Below are 20,038 nucleotides of genomic sequence, written 5' to 3'. Positions count from 1 at the left end.
CAGCTCAGTCTGACTTAACTCACCTACAGGGGTTGGACAAAATAATGGAAACACCTCGCATCATAGCATCATAATTTTGAAATGTCTATAAAACCAGCAAAAGCTTGTTCATTTTTATGTTTTTTGATTTATTATTAGTGTTGCTTAATGTTTTGCTAAAACTGCTGTTTCTTTTCAGATATCATCAGAAAAATATAATTAAAATTCATTAAAATGACAGATCTATCAGACTTTCAAAGAGGTCAAATTGTTAGTGCTCATATGGCAGGCGCTAGCGTAATGAAAACAGCTGAAATGTTTGGTGTATCAAGAAGTACTGTCTTGAAAGTAATGACAACCTTTGACAAAGAGGGAAAAACCTTCTCGTTGAAACAAAACTCCGGAAGAAAACCAAAACTTTCAGATAGGGACTGTCAGACTCTTACACGAATTGTTAGAAAGGATCACAAAAGTACAGTTCCCAAAATTACTGCAGAGCTTAATGACCACCTCGAGAACCCAGTTTCCACAAAACTGTTTGCCGGGAGCTGCACAAAGCTAGATTTCACGGGGGGGCTGCAATCAGAAAACCACTACTTTCAAAAGCAAACGTTGCAAAGCGTTTAGAGTGGTCCTACAGAATTGGTCCCTAGAGCAGTGGAAGAATGTTATTTTCTCAGACAAGTCATCCTTTAGCTTATTTCTGACCACCAGCCAGCTGAGTATACGTGTGGAGACAGCCAAAATAAGCATTTGACCCAGACTGCCTTCTTACAACTGTTAAACATGGAGGAGGATCTGTGATAATCTGGGGGTGGTGGCTCTATCTCGGAAATCCACCAGCCCAATGCTTTCCTTTCATGGCAGAATTAATAGTCAAGACTATTTAAACATCTTATCTGATCAAATTCATCCTATGGCTGCAGAAGTGTTTCCAGAGAGAAATGCAATCTTTCAGGATGATAATGCACCAATTCACACAGCTAAAGTTGTTACTGAATGGCACAAGGAACATTCTAGTGAAGTTGAACATCTTATCTGGCTACCACAGTCCCCAGATTTCAATATTATTGGACATTTATGGTGCATTTTAGAAAAAACTAGAAAGGAGTCGATATCCTCCACCATCATCACTACAAGAACTGGAGACTGTTTTAGCCGAAGAATGGACAAAAATTCCTTTGGAAACAATTCAAACTTTGTACAAGTTCATACCTTATAGAATTCAAGCTGTAATTACTGTCAAAGGTGGTCCTACCGTATATTAAAATAAATTTGTTTGAAATTTTAAGGTGTTTCCATTATTTTGTCCAACCTCTGTATGTTGAATGGCATTCTAGTTGTAGAAGGTACAGTGTGATATGAAAGAAATTTGGCTATTATTTCTAGCAAATCGAATAACTGAAAACAGGTATTTTCTTTATAGTTTTATTTTTTGAAACAACGACCTTCCACTAAATTAGCAACACTAAACTTTTGAAGCTAATGTGAGAGATCTCTAAGTGGTTACTTGAACTGCTAGAAATAGCAGTTAATCCTCCCTCAACACACATACCACAGTTTGAAACCAGACAGGATATTGCATATTGTAGTCCAAGACATACTATGTTTCAAAATAAAAAGATGGAGAAACATAGAACAATCAGCTACAATGCTTTCCATCATAGGACTGTTTGAACAGGATTGACCTGGGGTTAAACAACAACATCCGCCTTCAATTCAGGTTTAAGATGAATATTTTTTATAGCTTTTTCTTTTTAACATTTACAATGAAATTGAAAGTAAAACATTTATTAAAAATGGTTTATAATCAGATATAAATTAAATCAAATATGATATTTGGCTGTGTAGTAAGTTTGCTTCCAAACTATGTTTCAGGTTCAAATCCCACTGCATGGCATCTTGGGCAAGTGTCTTCTATAGGTTCAAGCTGACCAAAACCTTGAGAGTGGATTTGGTAGGTAAAAACTGAAAAAAGCCTGTCATATATATAGATATCATCATCGTTACCATCGTATATATGTATATATGTGTGTGTCTGCGTTTGTCTCCCTCCGTCTTTTAACAACCAGTGTTGGTGTGTTAACATCCCCATAACTTTCAGCAAGCGAGACCAATAGAAAAAGTATCAGCCTTTAAGAAAATAAGTACGGGGGTTGATTCATTCAACTGAAAATTCTGCAAGGTGGTGCCCCAGCATGGCCACAGTCTAATGACTGAAACGAGTAAAAGAAACAAACAAAATGAAATTAAATTTACAAACTTTTTTTTCTAAATATAATCATCATTGTTTAACGTCCGTTTTCCAGGCTAGTATGGATTGGACAGTTCAACCGGAGTCTGGGAAGCCAGGAGGCCGCACCAGGCTCCAGTCTGATTTGGCAGTGTTTCTACAGCTGGATGCCCTTCCTAATGCCAACCACTCCATGGGTGTAGTGGGTGCTTTTTATGTGCCACCAGCACAGGGGCCAGAGGAGGCTGGCAACGGCCACGATCGGTTGGTGCTTTTTACATGCCACCGGCACAGAAGCCAACTAAGGCAGCGCTGGCATCGGCCACGTTCGGATGGTGCTTTTTACGTGCCACCAGCACAGGTATCACAACTATAATTTCCATTTGATTTTCATTTTGTTGTTGATGTACCTGACTCAATAGGTCTCCTCAAGTACAGCAGGTTGCCCAACTATCCAAGGTACTTTTGAATGGGCTGGGGCTGGTTATGCGAAACTGGTGAAGGATACGGCTGTGAACTCACTTTATTTGCCAGGTCTTCACAGTCACAGCATGTCTCCAGAGGTCTCAGTCTTTCGTCATTGCCTCTGTGAGGCCCAACGTTCGAAGGTCATGCTTGACCACCTCATCCCATGTCTTCCTGGGTCTATCTCTACGCCGGATTCCTTCAACTGTTCGGGAATGGCACTTCTTCACATATCTCTCCTCATCCATCCGTAGAACACGACGTCTCTCTTGCACGCCACATCCTATGCTTCTTACGCCCAACATTTCTCTCAGGGCGCTTACACTCTGTCATGTGTGCACACTGACATTACACATCCAGCGGATCATGCTAGCTTCATTTCTTTCAAGCCTACACATGTCCTCCGTAGTCACAGCCTCGTACAATCTACCTTTCACTCTGAGCGAGAGGCCCTTTGTCACCAGTAGGGGTAGAAGCTTTCTAAACTTTGCCCAGGCTATTCTTATTCTAGTGGTAACACTCTCTGAGCATCCACCCCAACTACTAACTTGGACACCTAGGTAGCGGAAGCTATCAACTACTTTTAGTTTCTCCACCTGGCATGTGATGGAATCTGTTTTCTGAGTATCTGTGGTGTTTATTGCCCCTGTGCATCTGCCGCACACGAAAGCTACCTTCTCGGTTAATCTTCCTTTGATGTTGCGGCACCTCTTATGTGTCCATAGCTTACACTGGGTACATCTTATGGGGTCTCTACCTACACCATTTCTGGGGTGTGTGATGTAATTACATTCCTACTTACTAGAACTTTGGTCTTTGCTACAATGACTCTAAGGCCTTTTGATTCTAAACCTTGCTTCCACATCCAAAATTTCTTTTCTAGTTTTGGTAGTAGTTCTGCTATAAGGGCCAGGTCATCAGCATAGAGGAGCTCCCAGGAGCAACCCATCTTGAATTCCTCTGTTATTGCCTGGAGGACTATGATGAATAAAAGGGGACTGAGGGCTGAACCTTGGCAGACCCCTACTTCTATCCAGAATTCTTCACTATACTCATTGCCAATCCTAACCTTACTAACGGCCTCTCTGTATAGGACCTGTACAGCCCTTATTAACCATTCATCAATCCCCAGTTTCCGCATCGCCCACCAGATAAGGGACCAGGGGACCCTGTCAAAGGCTTTCTCCAAGTCCACAAAAGCTATGTATAGGGGTTTATCTTTAGCTAGGTATTTCTCCTGCAGTTGTCGAACCAGGAATATGGCATCAGTGGTGCTTCTACCCAGCACAAAACCGAACTGCATCTCATCTAAGCAGACTCTCTCCCTAATGAGATGGGCTATGACCCTCTCCATGACCTTCATCACCTGATCCAGCATTTTGATACCCCTGTAGTTATTTCTATCTAGAGCATCACCTTTACCCTTATAGCAGTTGACTTTGGTGCTGCTATGTCAGTCATTGGGTATGACTCCATCATGAACTACCTGGTTTACAATGCGGGTGACTAAGCCATAGCCCACACCATCAGATGTTTTAGGCATCTCAGCAGTGATTCCTGATGGGCCGGGGTTTTTCCTGGCTTCATCTACCAGCAAGCTGTCTATTCGGATAGCTGGTCCCTCTACTGGGTCAATATTTGGCAGGTTCTCCTCCTCCCATTCATTCTCCACGTTCAGCAGTCTTTCATAATGGCTTCTCTAAGCCTCTTTCTTTTCAGAATCATTAAAAGCAAGTGCACCATCATCCATGCGGACACATTTCTCTCCTGTGACATCACAATTTTCTCTCAAACACTGTCTTGCAATCCGAAATACCTCAGTTCTTTGGTCCTCATGTCGCTGGACATTGACAAACTTCTTCTTTTCTGCTTCACCCTTGGCTATGTATACCTGTCGCCCAGCTTCCGTTTGGGCTACCTGGTACAGTTCCCTGCTACCCCCACCCTTCCAGGCCTGTTTCTTTGCTCTAATGGCTTTGTCTACTCTACTATCCAACCCCCATGTAACTCTAGGTCTGGAAAGGACTTTACACCATCTGCAGACTTGGTCTGTGGCACTCAGCAAGCTGTCCCGTAGGAATTTCCAGCCACCTTCTATGTCCGATGTCTGTAGCTCCTCCTTCTTCTCATCAAATTTCTTGATGAGGATGTCCCTAAATCTCTGACCATGTGAAGGGTTCTTTAGCTTCCAAATCCTTCTGTTTTGGATTGGTCTGCTTCTTGGTATCCTTCTGGCCTCGAGCCAATTTGCTAAGCTAAGCTAAGTCTCATTCCTGCTCCTTTCATTCAATCCTTGCACCATTTCCCCTAAACTCGCTTCCGGTTGCATCTATCTGTTTTAAAATCCCTGTCCCATGTGTTCCCTACCATCCCATTCTCTCACATATTCTTGTCCAGTCGCCAAATGATTAGGCATTGCTAAGTTAAGTTAAGTCTCATTTCGATCCTTCATTCACTCATTCGCCATTAACACTTTAAATGTATTGTTTACTATTTAAATGTATTGTTTACTAACAGTTAATTTTTCTCAGAAGCTAATTAAATTAGGATAATTATTTGTCTCTTGGCCTGTTTAATTTCTTATTCCTCGTTTCTCTAGTTTAATTTCTCATCTGCCATGAACACTATGAATGTATACTATGCTAAACACTCCTGCTACTTACATTAGATCCTCATACCATTTCTCCAAATTAAACTCGCTTGTTTGCAGTGTGCCCACCATGTCCCGCCCCCACCACCAATACCGAATATCCCGATCTTTATCTCTATCTTCTCACCATCTACACTGGCTATCTCTCTCTCCTCCCACCACCATTACCTGATGTCTCTTCTCTCCACTGCTCCTCCTCCTCACTGGGCTGTTCTCTATATATTACCTGCACTCTTCCTCTTCCTCTCTCTCTCTCCTGGGACATATGCAACTAACTCAGTTGCCCTTCATTTCGTTTCGTTCTGTCTAGTGATTTCTCACCTGGGCAGGGAACACTGACGGGGTCGGGGGTGTAGGAATACTTCTAGCAGAGAAATGGGTGGATAAGGTAATCGAGGTAGTTAGAGTGTGTGACAGAGTACTTAAGATCAGACTAGTACTTCATCATAGATTAGCTACTGTCATCTCAGCCTATGCACCTCAACCGGGGTTACCGGATGGTCTGAAAGACCAATTCTATGATACCCTCTTGCAAACTACCTCGTCGACGAGTGACAGGGACCTTCTCTTTGTGGCTGGAGACTTCAATGGTCATGTCGGACATCGTGCTGGAGGCTTCCATGGCATACATGGAGGCTATGGCTTCGGTTCCCGCAACGAGGAGGGAACCAGACTGCTGGAGTTCTGTGATGCAACTGATCTTATGGTCTGCAATACCAACTTCAGGAAACCTGCCAGTCACCGAGTCACCTACCGCTCCGGCAGACACTCTCGCCAAATCAACTACATCCTCACCAGAAATAGGAAAAGAAGGTGGCTTATAAATGTCAAAACCTTCCCTGGCGAAGAATGTACCCCACAACATAGATTAGTAGTTAGCGACTTCAGGATCAAGGCAAAATGGGTGCCCAGAAGTAGACCAGCTTGGAGGAGAAGGGTGTGGAAGCTTAAAGACCCTGCAAATGGACAGAGACTTAGAGACAAGTTACTTGAAGTATTTGACGAAATAGAAGGGGATATAACATCATACAACATGGAAGACAATTGGAGATTTCTGCAGGACAACCTGTTGAGAGCCACCGACCAGATCTGTGGCTGGTGTAAGGTCCCCCTCTCGACCCAGAGTAATGTGGTGGTGGAACAAAGAGGTAGACAGGGCTATTAGACAAAAGAAACAGGCTTGGAAGGACTGGAAGAACGGTGGTAGCAGGGAATTGTACCAATCTGCCAGAAGGGAGGCTAGGCGACAGGTTTATTTAGCCAGAGGGGAAGCAGATAAGAAAAGATTTGCCAATGTTCTGCGCCGTGAGGACCAAAGACTCGAGGTATTTCGTGTTGCAAGACAGTGTAGGAGAGAGAATAGTGATGTAGGAGAGAAATGTGTTCGCATGGATGATGGTATGCTTGCACTAAATGAGGCTGCAAAGAAAGAGGTCTGGAGATGCCACTACGATAGATTGCTTAATAAAGAGAATGAATGAGAGAAAGAGAGCCTGCCGTATGTCGACCCAACAGAGGGACCAGCTATCTGAGTTGATAGTACCAGGGTAGATAAAGCAATTAAGAGTATGAAGACAGGGAAAGCCCCCGGCCCATCAGGAATCACTGCAGAGATGCCCAAAATATCTGGCAGTGTTGGCTACAACCTAGTCACTCGTATTACGAACCAGGTGTTACACGAAGGAGTCATACCCAATGACTGATGTAGCAGCACCATAGTCAACTGCTACAAAGGTAAAGGTGACGCTTTAGACACTAATAATTACAGAGGCATCAAGCTGTTAGATCAGGTTATGAAAGTTACGGAGAGGGTCATAGCCCAACTAATTAGGGAGCAAATCAATTTAGATGAGATGCAGTTTGGGTTCGTGCCAGGTAAAAGCACTACTGATGCCATATTTCTAGTAAGACAGCTGCAGGAGAAATACCTAGCCAAGGATAAACCTCTGTACCTGGCTTTCGTTGACATGGAGAAAGCCTTTGACAGGGTCCCCCGATCCCTTATCTGGTGGTCAATGAGGAAACTTGGAATAGAAGAATTGTTAGTGAGAGCTGTGTGAGCCATGTACAGAGATGCTGTCAGTAAGGTGAGGGTTGGAAATGAGTACAGCAATGAATTCCGGGTAGAGGTAGTGGTCCACCAAGGTTCCGTCTTCAGCCCCCTCCTATTTATCATAGTCCTCCAGGCGATCACAGAGGAGTTCAAGACAGGTTGCCCCTGGGAGCTCCTCTATGCTGATGACCTTGCACTAATTGCGGAGTCACTATCAGAACTAGAGAAGTTTCATGTGTGGAAGCAAGGACTAGAATCGAAGGGCCTTAGAGTCAACCTAGCTAAAACCAAAATCCTAATAAGTAGGAAGGTAGATAAAACACAAACCCCTTCAGGTAGATGGCCCTGCTCAGTATGTAGAAAAGGAGTAGGTAGTAACTCTATAAGATGTACCCGGGGCAAGCTATGGACACATAAGAGGTGCAGCAATATCAAAGGCAGGTTAACTAGGAAGTTAGTTTTTGTATGTGGCAGATGTTCAGGTGCAATAAACACTGTAAACAAACAGGAAACAACTTCTATCTCATTCCAGGGTGAAAAACTAGAGGTAGTCGATAGCTTCCGCTATCTGGGTGACCAAGTTAGTAGTGGGGGTGGGTGCGCTGAAAGTGTAGCTGCTAGAATAAGAATAGCCTGGGCAAAGTTTAGAGAGCTCTTACCGCTGCTGCTGACAAAGGGACTCTCACTCAGAGTAAAAGGCAGACTGTATGACGCATGTGTACGAACAGCCATGCTACATGGCAGTGAAACATGGGCTGTAACTGCTGAGGATATGCATAAGCTCGCAAGAAATGAAGCCAGTATGCTCCGTTGGATGTGTAACGTCAGTGTGCATACCCGTCAGAGTGTAAGTATCTTGAGAGAAAAGCTGAACATTAGAAGCATCAGTTGTGGTGTGCAAGAGAGACGATTGCGCTGGTATGGACATGTGGTGAGAATGGATGAGGATAGCTGCGTGGAAAAGTGCCACACCCTTACAGTTGAGGGAACCCGTGGAAGAGGTAGGCCCAGGAAGACCTGGGCTGAGGTGGTGAGGCAAGACCTTCAAACATTGGGCCTCACCGAGGCGATGACTTCTGACTGAGACCTTTGGAAATGTGCTGTGTGTGAGAAGACCCGGCAAGCCAAGTGAGATCGTTGCCAGTGCCCCCGGACTAGCTCTTGTGCAGGTGGCACATAAGATGCACCATTTTGAGCATGGCCGTTGCCAGTACCGCCTGACTGGCCTTCGTAGGATTTTCGAGCGAGATCGTTGCCAGTGACCCTGGAGTGGCTCTTGTGCGGGTGGCACATAAAAGACACCATTTCGAGCGTGGCCGTTGCCAGTACTGCCTGACTGGCCTTCGTGCGGGTGACACGTAAAAGCATCCACTACACTCTCTGAGTGGTTGGCGTTAGGAAGGGCATCCAGCTGTAGAAACTCTGCCAAATTAGATTGGAGCCTGGTGTTGCCATCCGGTTTCACCAGTCCTCAGTCAAATCGTCCAACCCATGCTAGCATGGAAAGCGGACGTTAAATGATGATGATGATGATGATGATGATGATTACCAGATGTCTCTTCTCTCAATCCCCTTTCCTCTCTGGTGCTGTTCTCTATACAACCTACACCCCCACTCTCTCCCTGAAAAACGCAACTAGGTTAGCTGCCCACCTACTTAACCGACTATCCTTCGTTTCGTTTCATTCCGTCTAGAAATATTGCAACAACTACCCAGTAATTTTCCATGCACATATCAAGTGAAGGAGACAGCTCATGAGCTGTACGCGTGTGCTTGTTTGCCTGTGTCTGTGTGCGTGCATGCTTGTGTGTATGTATGGATGAACTTGCTTCTTCTCTCTCTGTCTGAAATCATCCCCCCCCCTTACGATGACCATAATGCTTGTACTCACAATGGATGAACTTGCTTCCTCTCTCTCTCTGTCTGAAATCACGCCCACCCCCTTACGATGACCGTAATGCTTATACTCACAATGCCGCTAACACCTAAAACACCTAATCCTACCTCTAGTAGGGGCTATCTTAATCCTAACACACTTGAATGTTTGAATGATGTCAGGTCAGAAGTGAGAACAGATGAAGCATGCCAAAAAAACGAACACGACAACCTCCCTCTTCTTTTCAGGAACTGAATAACATCTCTCCTCCCCAAGCCTCACCCCACATTCCTTTCCCAGTTTTCAAAGTTGGCACAGTCAATGTAGGCACACTGAAAGGTAGGTCTAGTGAGATTGTAGAGAAGCTTGGAAGGAGACGTGTCAATGTATGCTGCATACAAGAGGTAAGATGGAGAGGAGCTTCAGCTAGGATCCTCACAGACAAGGCACATAGGTACAAAATCTTCTGGTAAGGTAACACGGATGGAGTGGCGGGTGTAGGCATACTCCCTGTGAAGAAATGGGTAGATAAAGTCATAGAGGTTGTCAGGGTATGTGATAGAGTGCTTAAGCTTAGGCTAGTCCTGTAGAACAGCATAGCTACAATTATCTCTGCCTACGCCCCACAAGCAGGCCTACCAAATGATCAGAAGGACCATTTTTATGATACCCTTCTACAGGCTACCTCAAAGACGAGTGGCAATGACCTATGGCTGGAGATTTTTGTGGGCATGTTGGGCAGCAATCAGGTATCTTCACTGGTGTACAAGGGGGTCATAGTATTGGTTCCCCAATCAACGAGGGAACTAGGCTACTGGAGTTCTGTGATGCATGTAACGTTTTAATCTGCAACACTAACTTCAGGAAACCAGACAGCCACCTGATAACCTATCAATCAGGTGACTCTGCTAGCCAAATTGATTTCATCCTCACCAGACAACGGGATGGAGGGTTGCTCTTAAATACAAAGACCCTCCCAGGTGAAGAATGCACGCCCCAGCATAGGCTAGTCCAAATTCTCTAGATCCATCTTTGATTTAGTGTCTGCTAATGAATAGTGACACTTTTATAAGCCAGAATACATCTACACACAACAACATTCCTATACTTCATAACAGGCCACTGAACAAGCTTACATAGTTGTAACCCTTTAAACACCATCACAATATGAGACTGTTAAATCATTCATATTTCAATTAAAATCTCAATCAAAATTTCATAACATGATTGATATCATGAAATTTCAGTCAGTCAAAACATAATATATAACAATGCATAAAATTATAACTATTTCACTAACCCACTCCTTCAAAATCTTAGTTATAGGTGCAGGCATGGCTGTAGGCTAAGAAGTTTGCTTCCCAACCTTATGGTTCCAGGATCAGTTCCACTGTATGAGACCTTGGGCAAGTGCCTTTTACTATTGCCTCAGGTTGACCAAAGCCTTGTGAGTGAATTTGGTAGATGGAAACTGAAAGAAACCTGTTGTATATATATCTATGTGTGTGTGTGTGTGTGTGTGTGTGTGTGTGCATGTGTGTGTCTTTGTGCTTGTTCCCACCACCACCACTGCTTGACAACAGGTGTTGGTGTGTTTATATCCCCATAACTTAGTGGTTCAGCAAAAGAGTACCAAGTTTAACAAAAAAAATAAGTACTAGGGTTGATTCATTTGACTAAAAGTTCAAGGTGGTGCCCCAACATGGCCACAGCCTAATGACTGAAACAAGTAAAAGATAAAAACATACTGGAAATAGAAATATAATCACGAAAGGGTTAAGCTGATTCAAATAACAGTCTTAGAAATGAGAACTGATTGGTGAAATTTTACATCAGGAGTGGCAAGCTACCAGGCTTGCAAGATTCTGACTCACATTCAAATTTGAAATCATTGATGAAGTCTCTAAAAACCTATATGCTAAAAGTGGCTTAAACCTTAAAACTAAAACAGTAATTGAGCTATGAGTTTGTAAATTTAAATATTCATTATTTTACATAGTACAGATGTGGCCATATAGACTTTTATGTACTTATAATTCATCCCTAGCACTAAAAATATTCCCCACTCTTGTTCTGCCTGCTAGAAATAGCTGTCAATTCTCCCTTGTACTACACCTGATCATTTTTCTTTAAAAAAAAAAATGGGCACATTAGATAATGTAGTTCATGAAACATTAACCAGAAAAAAAGAAGTTTTTAATGATGTGATGTTCGGGGGTGGAATGTGTTTGATCATGGATTAGTTTGATTGTGACTGGGGCTAGACAGGGCTGTTTAAACAAGGCTGACTAGAAATTCCTTCCCAAATACAACAGATCATATGGAGTACAAAATACTATGATTCGTGGGATAACAGATCAGAGAAAAAAAAAGTTTCAGGACAGTGGGTGAGATTAAACAATTAAAAAAAGAATGAAAGAAAAAAAAGTGACATACCCTTTTGATAATGTGAGTCATGTGAACAATCATCCAGGACAGCAACAGTCTGTTACAATTGGGTATTAAATCTATCAATGTCCGAAATTGCTCAATACATTTTGAATGATTTTTTATAGCTGAAATTAAAAATTAAAATTTATATATATATATTATAAAAGAAACAAAGAAAACATGCCTTAGAATCTTTTAAAATCTATACTTTGGCATAAGGCAATGACTAAAAGCAGTAAAATCATAATAGTCAGTGGCAGCACCACCACCATCATCATCATTGTCAGTAGCAGCAGTAATAATCCTTTCTACTATAAGCACAAAGCCTGAAACTTGGGGGGAGGGGTCAGTCAATTAAATCGACCCCAGTACGCAAGTGGTACTTAATTTATTGACCCCGAAAGGATGAAAGGCAAAATCGACCTCAGCTGAATTTGAATTTAGAACATAAAGACAGACGAAATGCCACTAAGCATTTTGCCCCGCATTCTACTGATTCTGCCAGCTCGCTGCCTTTGTAGCAACAGTAATGATGACTACAAAAAAAAAAATGCTGTATTGATCCCAGTCTAGTGACTACTTTATCAGCTTTGGATTAATTCTGAAAAACAAAATCAGCAGGGGCAGGATTTCAAGTGCTTTTACATTGCACCGGCACTGGCCATGCGTGCTTTCTTTGTGGCTCTAAATGGATACTTTTTATATGGCACCAGCACAGACAGTTTTTACATGGAACCAACACCGGTGCATTTTACATGGCACCAGCACCTGCAAGCCCTCGGTGATAGAGGGACATGTCTGTATGTATAGATGGCCATGATTTTACTTAGCTTGATGTGTCTTCTCAAGCACAGCAAATTACTAAAAGTTTTGGTTCATTGTCATCTCTTCAGTGAGGCCCAACATCTGAAGATCCTTTCTTACCACTTCATCCCACGTCTTCCTGGGACTACCTCTTCCACATGTTTCCTCTGCAATTAGAGAGCAAGACCTCTTGATGCAGTTGTCCTCATCCATATAGTCTTCTTTCTTGCACACTGCATCTGATATCTCTTATACCCAATTTTTCTCTTAAATCATTTACACTCTGTCCTAGATGCACACTAACATTACCCATCCAGTGGAGCATGCTTGCTTCATTTCTTTCAAGTCATTGCCTGTCCTCAGTAGTCACAACCTATTTCTAATTACCATGTAGTTACACAGGCATCATACAATCTGCATTTCACTCTGAGGGAGAGGCCCTTTGTTACCAACAAAGGCAATAGCTTTGAATTTTGCCCAGCCCATTCTTATTTCAGCAACTACACTTTCAGAGCTTCCTCCCCCACTGCTAACTTGATCACAGAAACCATCGACTACTTCTAAGGATTCCCCTAGACATTTGTGGGAATCTTTATTCTGCACATTCCTAATGTTTATTATACCTGCACATCTGCCACACATGAAGACTACTTAAAGCTAACAAAGTCCAAAGTTCTAGTGGATAGGAACATAGACAGGACTCTACTCCCTTCAGATAAATGGCCCTGCTCAATATGTATGAAAAGTGTAGCCAGGAATTCCATACGGTATATTCAGTGCAAGATATGAACATACAAGAGGTGTAAAGAAATCGCAGGGAGGTTAGTAGAGAAAGTAGTTTTTGTATATGAAAGATGTGCAAGAGCAATAAACACCAAGGATACAAAGGAAATAGAGTGAGTAGTTTCTGTTACCTAGGTGAACTAATTAGTATTGGAAGATGTGTAGAAAGTATACTTGCTAGAATAAGAGTGGGATGGAGAAAGTTCAGAGAGTTAAAACCTCCATTGGCAACAAGTGAAAGGTAGTTTGTATGATGCATGTGTATGATCAGCAATGCTATATGGTAGTGAGACATGGGCCCTGAATGCAGAGGATTTGTGAAGGCAATAGAGGAATGATGTTAGGATGTGCCATTGGGTGTATAATGTCAGTGTGCATGTATGACAAAGTGCTAATGTATTGAGAGAAGAATTAAGCATAAGAGGAATCAGATGTAGAATGAAAGAGAGGATTGTGATGGTTTGGTCATGTGATGCATATGGATGAGGACAGCTGTACAAAGAAGTGCCAATTACTTAAAGTGGATAGAACTTGTGAGAGAAAAAAATTCAGGAAGGTATAAAATGAAGTGCTGAGATCTGACCTCAAGATACTGAATCCCATGAAAGAGATTACAAAGGACCAAAAGAGTTGACAATTTGCTGTGCTTGAAAGGCCCATCCATCACAGCGCCAGTATGTGCTGGGTCTTGCACCCAATCTGCCTGCATCAAGCATTTCTCCCACATCCTCCTAACATCTAACCCTCCATCATTCTTTTGACAATGTAATCATTTGAGAGTAGGATCAGCAACATTTCATCCCCACTTTTGCACTACCAACTACCTCCTACAGCCCCTAGAACCACTTCTTTTTAAAATCCATCCCTCATTCTCATTATTTTCTCTGTCCATACTACTACTTTTGACTGATCACCCACTTTCTATGCTTTTGTAGCAAACTCATAAGAGGCGGAGAGAGAACGTAGGTTCGTTTGCCTGAACAGGAGAAATTATTGATTTCTCTCATTGGTTGAAAATTTCTGCCCATATACGAATTCTGAACTTTCATTAAGGAAATATTTCACGAAGTACGGTTCTAGAATTCATGTATGAGCAGTTATAAAAACCCTGATTTTCTGGAAACTCTCCAGTGATCGTTGGGTTGTCACTCAAATCCACGACACTCACCCTCTTGAGTATCAGCTAATATTTATGCCATGTTCAATACTCAATTCCAACAATATTGAATTGTTGTGAACTCTAGTAGTTAGAATGAAAGATTAGTTAGTGTAAATTTTAAGTCATAATTCACTACAACAAAATGACTTTATTTCTAATAGTTCTATAAAAGCTAAATGTACATAATAAACTAATGTAGAATTTTAATTCTTTTTACTTCTCGTTTCTTTCAACTTGTTGAATTTATTTCTGTATATTTATGAAACTGTATCTTTTTATGTAACGGTCAAAAGAATACGAATCTATATCTTCAACATACATGTACGTATTGAACGCACATTCAGCGTCTTGGTATGTATACATCATAACATTTACACAGCCTAAAATAAGAGTTATACTTAGTGATAAATATTTATAATTAAGTTATAAGTAATGAGATTATCATCATAGCTTTTAATTAAGAAACAATAATATTTGTTATAACTTACGATCGAAAACATTGTAATTAAGATATAGTATTCACTCCCTGACCGTAACACATAAAACTTTTAACTCCCCTTTTAGCAACATCTTAGGTCTGCCAACCTCATCTTTAACTCCTATCTGCTATCATTCACAATACTTCATATCTGCCATTGATCTCCCTTCCCTTGTTTTCCCACTTACTATAGCCATCCTCATGTATCTTTGACTTCCATCCCTGCAACGGTTCATCACTCACCCCTTCCCTTTATTCTCACATCCAACACATCATCTCCTTGCTTTCATATCTGCTCTCCACACTCTTGTCACATGGATTTATGCTTATTCTGCTTGAAGATTATGTTAAGTGTACAGATGTTTGTAACAATAAGGTATATTTGTTTTGGGTTATCACCAGTGAAATTATTTGGTTGAGTTGATATTGATGAATGCAAGAACATGAAATTCAGTTGAAATTTTAAATACAAATATATTTAATTCATTGTTACACAAAATGTCTTGTTATCACAACCAACAACAGAAGAGAAATATTTGTACCGAATTCAAATAGTTCAACAATATATGATGTATTTGCTTGTCAAGAATGATAATAGTTGTGAGTGGAGGATATTGTAATCTGTCAATAATCAACTGAACAATCAGAACAACAGAATACAGCTGACAAGATATGAAATACGAAGCTCTGGATTGCATTATGCAGAATCTTATCTTATCTTCAGCATTAAATACTGGCAAAAAGAATCCAGTGAAGGAGCTTTTGTGTGGTACACAGCACCCACACTTCCTCAAATTATACCCAACCATCTTTACAAATCATTTGGAAAAATATTCCAAATCAAAGATATGCTTGATCAGGTTTAGTCTGGAGCCACACAAAAACAGAAGACAATAAAATTTAAAAAAACAAACAAATCTAATACTTACTTGAAGCATCTTCAAATTTTGGCATTAATGCTGTGGTGAGCACTGGTTCTGGTAGTTCTCGTAGAAACTGCTTTAGTAGACTAGCAACAACATTTGGTTCGTGTTCATAAAGGTAAGCAGGGACTCCATTATTATAAGCTTCTTTTAGCATCTGTACTTTTGATTTTACTCCAGAGATCCGATAGATTCCTTCACATAACAAGCCTTTTAACAAAATATTAAAATTCATTAATCTATCACTGATTAACCTCAAATTGTTTATTCTTTATATATATATATATATATATATATATATATATATATATATATATATGTTTTTTGTTTTTTTTTGGTAGTGGTAAAACGGAGAGAATCCTGAAGTCTAACTGAAACATCACACCTTGCTTACAACTTCAGAGAAGGACTATATGTCTCCAATTTTACTTATTTTTCATTTTCCAATGAGAATTCTGCCTGTTAAGCTGCTGGAGTAAACTTATGACCAAAAGCTCACCCAATCATGGTCATTCCATCTTTTTCTTGAGAAGTACAAATCTAAGATGACATTATTACATGTTGGGTGATAATTATAGAGGCTCCCTAACTACCTTGCAAAAGACTTTTGTAGACTATATAGCTGTTGCAAGTATATGAAATTTCAGGAAATCTACAATGTGTGTGTGGGGGGGGGATTTTCTCTTTGAGATTTATTTCAGTTCTAAATGGATTTCAAGCCAGTCACAAGACTTTTTGAGTTAAGAGACTTCTTGGAGTTTCTAAGTATGTGGTTGATTTAGTGTACATATATATGTAAGGGTATGTACTAGCATTCATGTTCAGTGTGAACATGTCTCCTGAGTGCTTAGGTGTTTGTGTATGTGTGCATCATTAACTCTTATATGTGTGTCCTAGTAGATGCACACAACTAAGTGTATGCAAATATTCATTTAAAGAATCTCAGATAGAGAATATTTGGAATGTCATATAAATTTTCACAAAGTTGCTAATAGATTGGATTCGAAGGAGGCGCATCAGTTTCTTTTGCTCTGTCTTAGAAAAGGCTAGTATTTTTAGCTTTTATGCAAATTCATTAAAACAGCCTAATGCACCTATATTCTTTTACTTGTTTCAGTCATTTAACTGTGGCCCTGCTGGAGCACCGCCTTTAGTTGAGCATATTGACCCCAGGACTTATTCTTTGTAAGCCTAGTACTTATTCTATCGGTCTCTTTTGCCGATCTGCTAAGTTGCAGAGACGTAAACACACCAGCATCGGTTGTCAAGCGATGTTGGGGGGACAAACATATACACACACACACATACATACATACATATATACAACAGGCTTCTTTCAGTTTCCGTCTACCAAATCCACTCACAAGGCTTTGGTCAGCCCGAGGCTATAGTAGAAGACACTTGCCCAAGGTGCCATGCAGTGGGACTGAACCCAGAACCATGTGGTTGGTAAGCAAGTTACTTACCACACAGCCACTCCTATGCCTATGATAAGTTCAAATGAAACTTTATAGCCAGGAAAACTGATGCTCTCATGTCAAAAGGTAACAGGAAGGACATGAAAAAAGACAAAATCCCAAAACGCCAAAAGGAAAAATGAAGAAGCATAAGGATAGAAACTGACAGAGCCCAGGTTGAATCTAAATTTTATTTAAATGGCACCTGCTGGCATGGAGAAACAGGATAGGGTTGCAGCTTTGCCCATCCCAAAACTTATCGGAACAACAAGCAGGGAAACCTGAAACAAAACCAGCAAAAACATAGAGGGAAATCACTAAGCATGCATCTGCAGACTAATAGTACAGCAACTGGAAGAACCATGTCTCAAAAGAGTAGGAAAAGAGATCAACACATGCATTCTGCACCCCTCAAAAGTCAATATGCAGAGGCTGTACAAACTGCAGCTATCGATGTCAAAGCTTCTTTAGTCTCCCACTTCTGCCTCTTCTTTCCTTCAACTCCACTTTCTCTTTTTAGGGAAGGCATGCTTCATGTTCTTGTGACAAACAAGTAAAAGTTGTAAACATTGTACAGAGAAAAGAGTAAACCTTAATGTAGTTGTAATTAGAAGTAGAAAATGAATTACTCTGCTTTAAAGCTTATAGAAGAGATTGTATTGTAGAATCCAGTTGACTTGTTCAACTGCTTGTAATATTGTTTTGTTGAAGTACCCCAAATATCCAAGGATAGAAATGGGACAACCACTTTTGAATGATTTTACTAGCAGTCACAGGTTTGCTCGGGGTAGGCAGTCGAAGTTTTTATTGATAACAAACAATTTACAGTATGTACACCGGAAGTTGCAAGCTATGCAAAAATGGAAAATTGATTTACACTGATAAGACTGAACTATTTTTAGAACGATAAAGAATGATTAACAGTTAAATGAATAAACAACAGTCAAGTAAATTTAACATAGAATGTTTACCACCACAATTTTATACCCTTAGTTGTGCAGTATGTGTAGTAGGCAAGGCAAAAATACGTGGGTTTCACTCAAGTGAGTCTCAGTCCTTTTTTGATGCCATTTGTAAAAATGTCCAGACATGAATGTAGATAGCCATCATATTATGATAAGCTGGAGATCCATCTTTACAATTGCAATTTTATAAATGGAGTTCAAGCTTATCGCATTATGGTCAATTTTGCACCCCACTTCAATCAGTGCCCAGGGCATGTACCCCCTTGCCCCACCCTAGAGTGTTCCTGGGTTTTGCAAATATGTGGTGGAATTAGTGTGTGCATGTATGTGGGTGTATGCACCTGCATTTATGTTCTGTGTGAACACGTCTCTTTAATGCTTAGGTGTTTGTATTAGATGGAGAATCTTTGGAATAACTTACAAATTTCCATTGTACCATTAATAAATTGGATTTGAGGGAGATGTGCATATGTTTTTTTTTACTGTTCCTGAGAAAAACCTAATATTTTTAGGCTTTTGTGCAAATCTATAGCTAAATACATATGTATGGACATTTGTTTGTATATATACTTATGTGTATCAGGGATTGGAATGGCACAAGAAATAGGGTGTTGGACAAAATACATTGCTGATGTTTGGCGATGTTCTATTAGATTCTGAATTCCAAACCCACCCAAGCTGACTTTGTCTTACTTCCTTTAAAGTTACTAAATCAAGTGCCAAAAAACAGAGGATCAGGAGGGATACAACTAACTGAAATCTTTAAAGATAGTGGCTTAGCACAGCCACAGTCCAATGACTCTAAAACCAGTAAAATAAGAAAAAAAGTTTCTAATTATCTGACAGACTGTTAAATAGTAAAACTGATAGGAGAAATTGCAAGTCAACAATGAAAATGATACATAGGAAGGTAAGTTATTTCTACTGACCATGTTCCTCAATATAATCAATACATTCTCTAAATATAGCAGGTAGTTCAATGCCATCATGGCATTTACTTCTTTCCACAGCAACAGTTAAAGGAACTCCAAAAACAGGTTTCTCGCATATGTTTCCTGATGGTTGCACAGCACCAGCTTCTAAAAAGAAAATATTAGAATAAAAAGAGGTCACACTTTTGCTGATAATAATTAGTCATAGCTGTGAATGTTTACGTAAGATGTTTTCAACATTAAAAGATGCTCTGTCGAAATATTACATACCTCAGTGTGTGTCCATTGCTTATCTCTAACTTTGGTGATACCTTATTTTGGCATGGGCAGCTCTCACAAATCATTTCTCCATACCTAGTATTTTTATGTTTCCTAGACTACAGAATATAAAGCCCTATTTAAAAAATCCTTCTACAGTCAAAAATACAAGCAAGAAATATCTGTTATTCATGAAGCATTCCTACTGTTAAAAGCCAAGGCTATGGTGAAGGCATTTTCCAAAGGTATCACATCATGAGATCAAAGCCAGAATCTCATGATTGCAAGGTGAACTTCTTAACCATGCAGCTATGTTTGTGTTTATAATACTCTGAAATGTTTCAGTAGAAATAACTCATATTTCAAAGTCTGGTCTAAATCCATACAGAATCCTTTCCAGAAGCAGCTTTATTATGAAACATACAAACACAACCTCATCTATCTGTAATCTCAGCAAATGCATAAAGAGATTGCCAGCAAGCCAATTAAAGGTGTTGGAATCAATTAAATCAACTGCACTTCTCTCTCAAAATGTGTAACCTTGTGCATAGGTTAAGCACAAAAACAAACAATAGTAGTTGAGTAGCTTTAGT

The 20,038-nt window shown here is 40.4% G+C and overlaps 1 protein-coding gene across 10 annotated transcripts in view; it reads right to left on the bottom strand.

Annotated features, from left to right (window-relative positions):
* The window catches only part of LOC106883353 (uncharacterized), a 143,556-nt gene that overhangs the window by 36,933 nt on the left and 86,585 nt on the right, over positions 1–20,038 (bottom strand). For 7 of the 10 annotated variants that reach the window (XM_089338286.1, XM_089338292.1, XM_089338285.1 and 4 more), the window contains exons 6-8: positions 19,185–19,334; positions 15,840–16,043; positions 11,693–11,811 (exon numbers count right to left, since the gene is read on the bottom strand). In XM_089338286.1, the coding sequence (XP_089194412.1) occupies positions 11,693–11,811; positions 15,840–16,043; positions 19,185–19,334 (473 nt within the window). The remainder of the gene's footprint in view (positions 1–11,692; positions 11,812–15,839; positions 16,044–19,184; positions 19,335–20,038) is intronic. The other 3 variants (XM_089338291.1, XM_089338294.1, XM_089338290.1) reach the window with 1 other exon arrangement.

Source organism: Octopus bimaculoides, chromosome 20 (genome assembly GCF_046866305.1).
Source record: "Octopus bimaculoides isolate indiv1 chromosome 20, ASM4686630v1, whole genome shotgun sequence".
Lineage (NCBI taxonomy): Eukaryota > Metazoa > Mollusca > Cephalopoda > Octopoda > Octopodidae > Octopus > Octopus bimaculoides.
The sequence above is the reverse complement of the archived record's forward strand: the minus strand, read 5'-3'. Positions and strand labels throughout refer to the sequence as shown.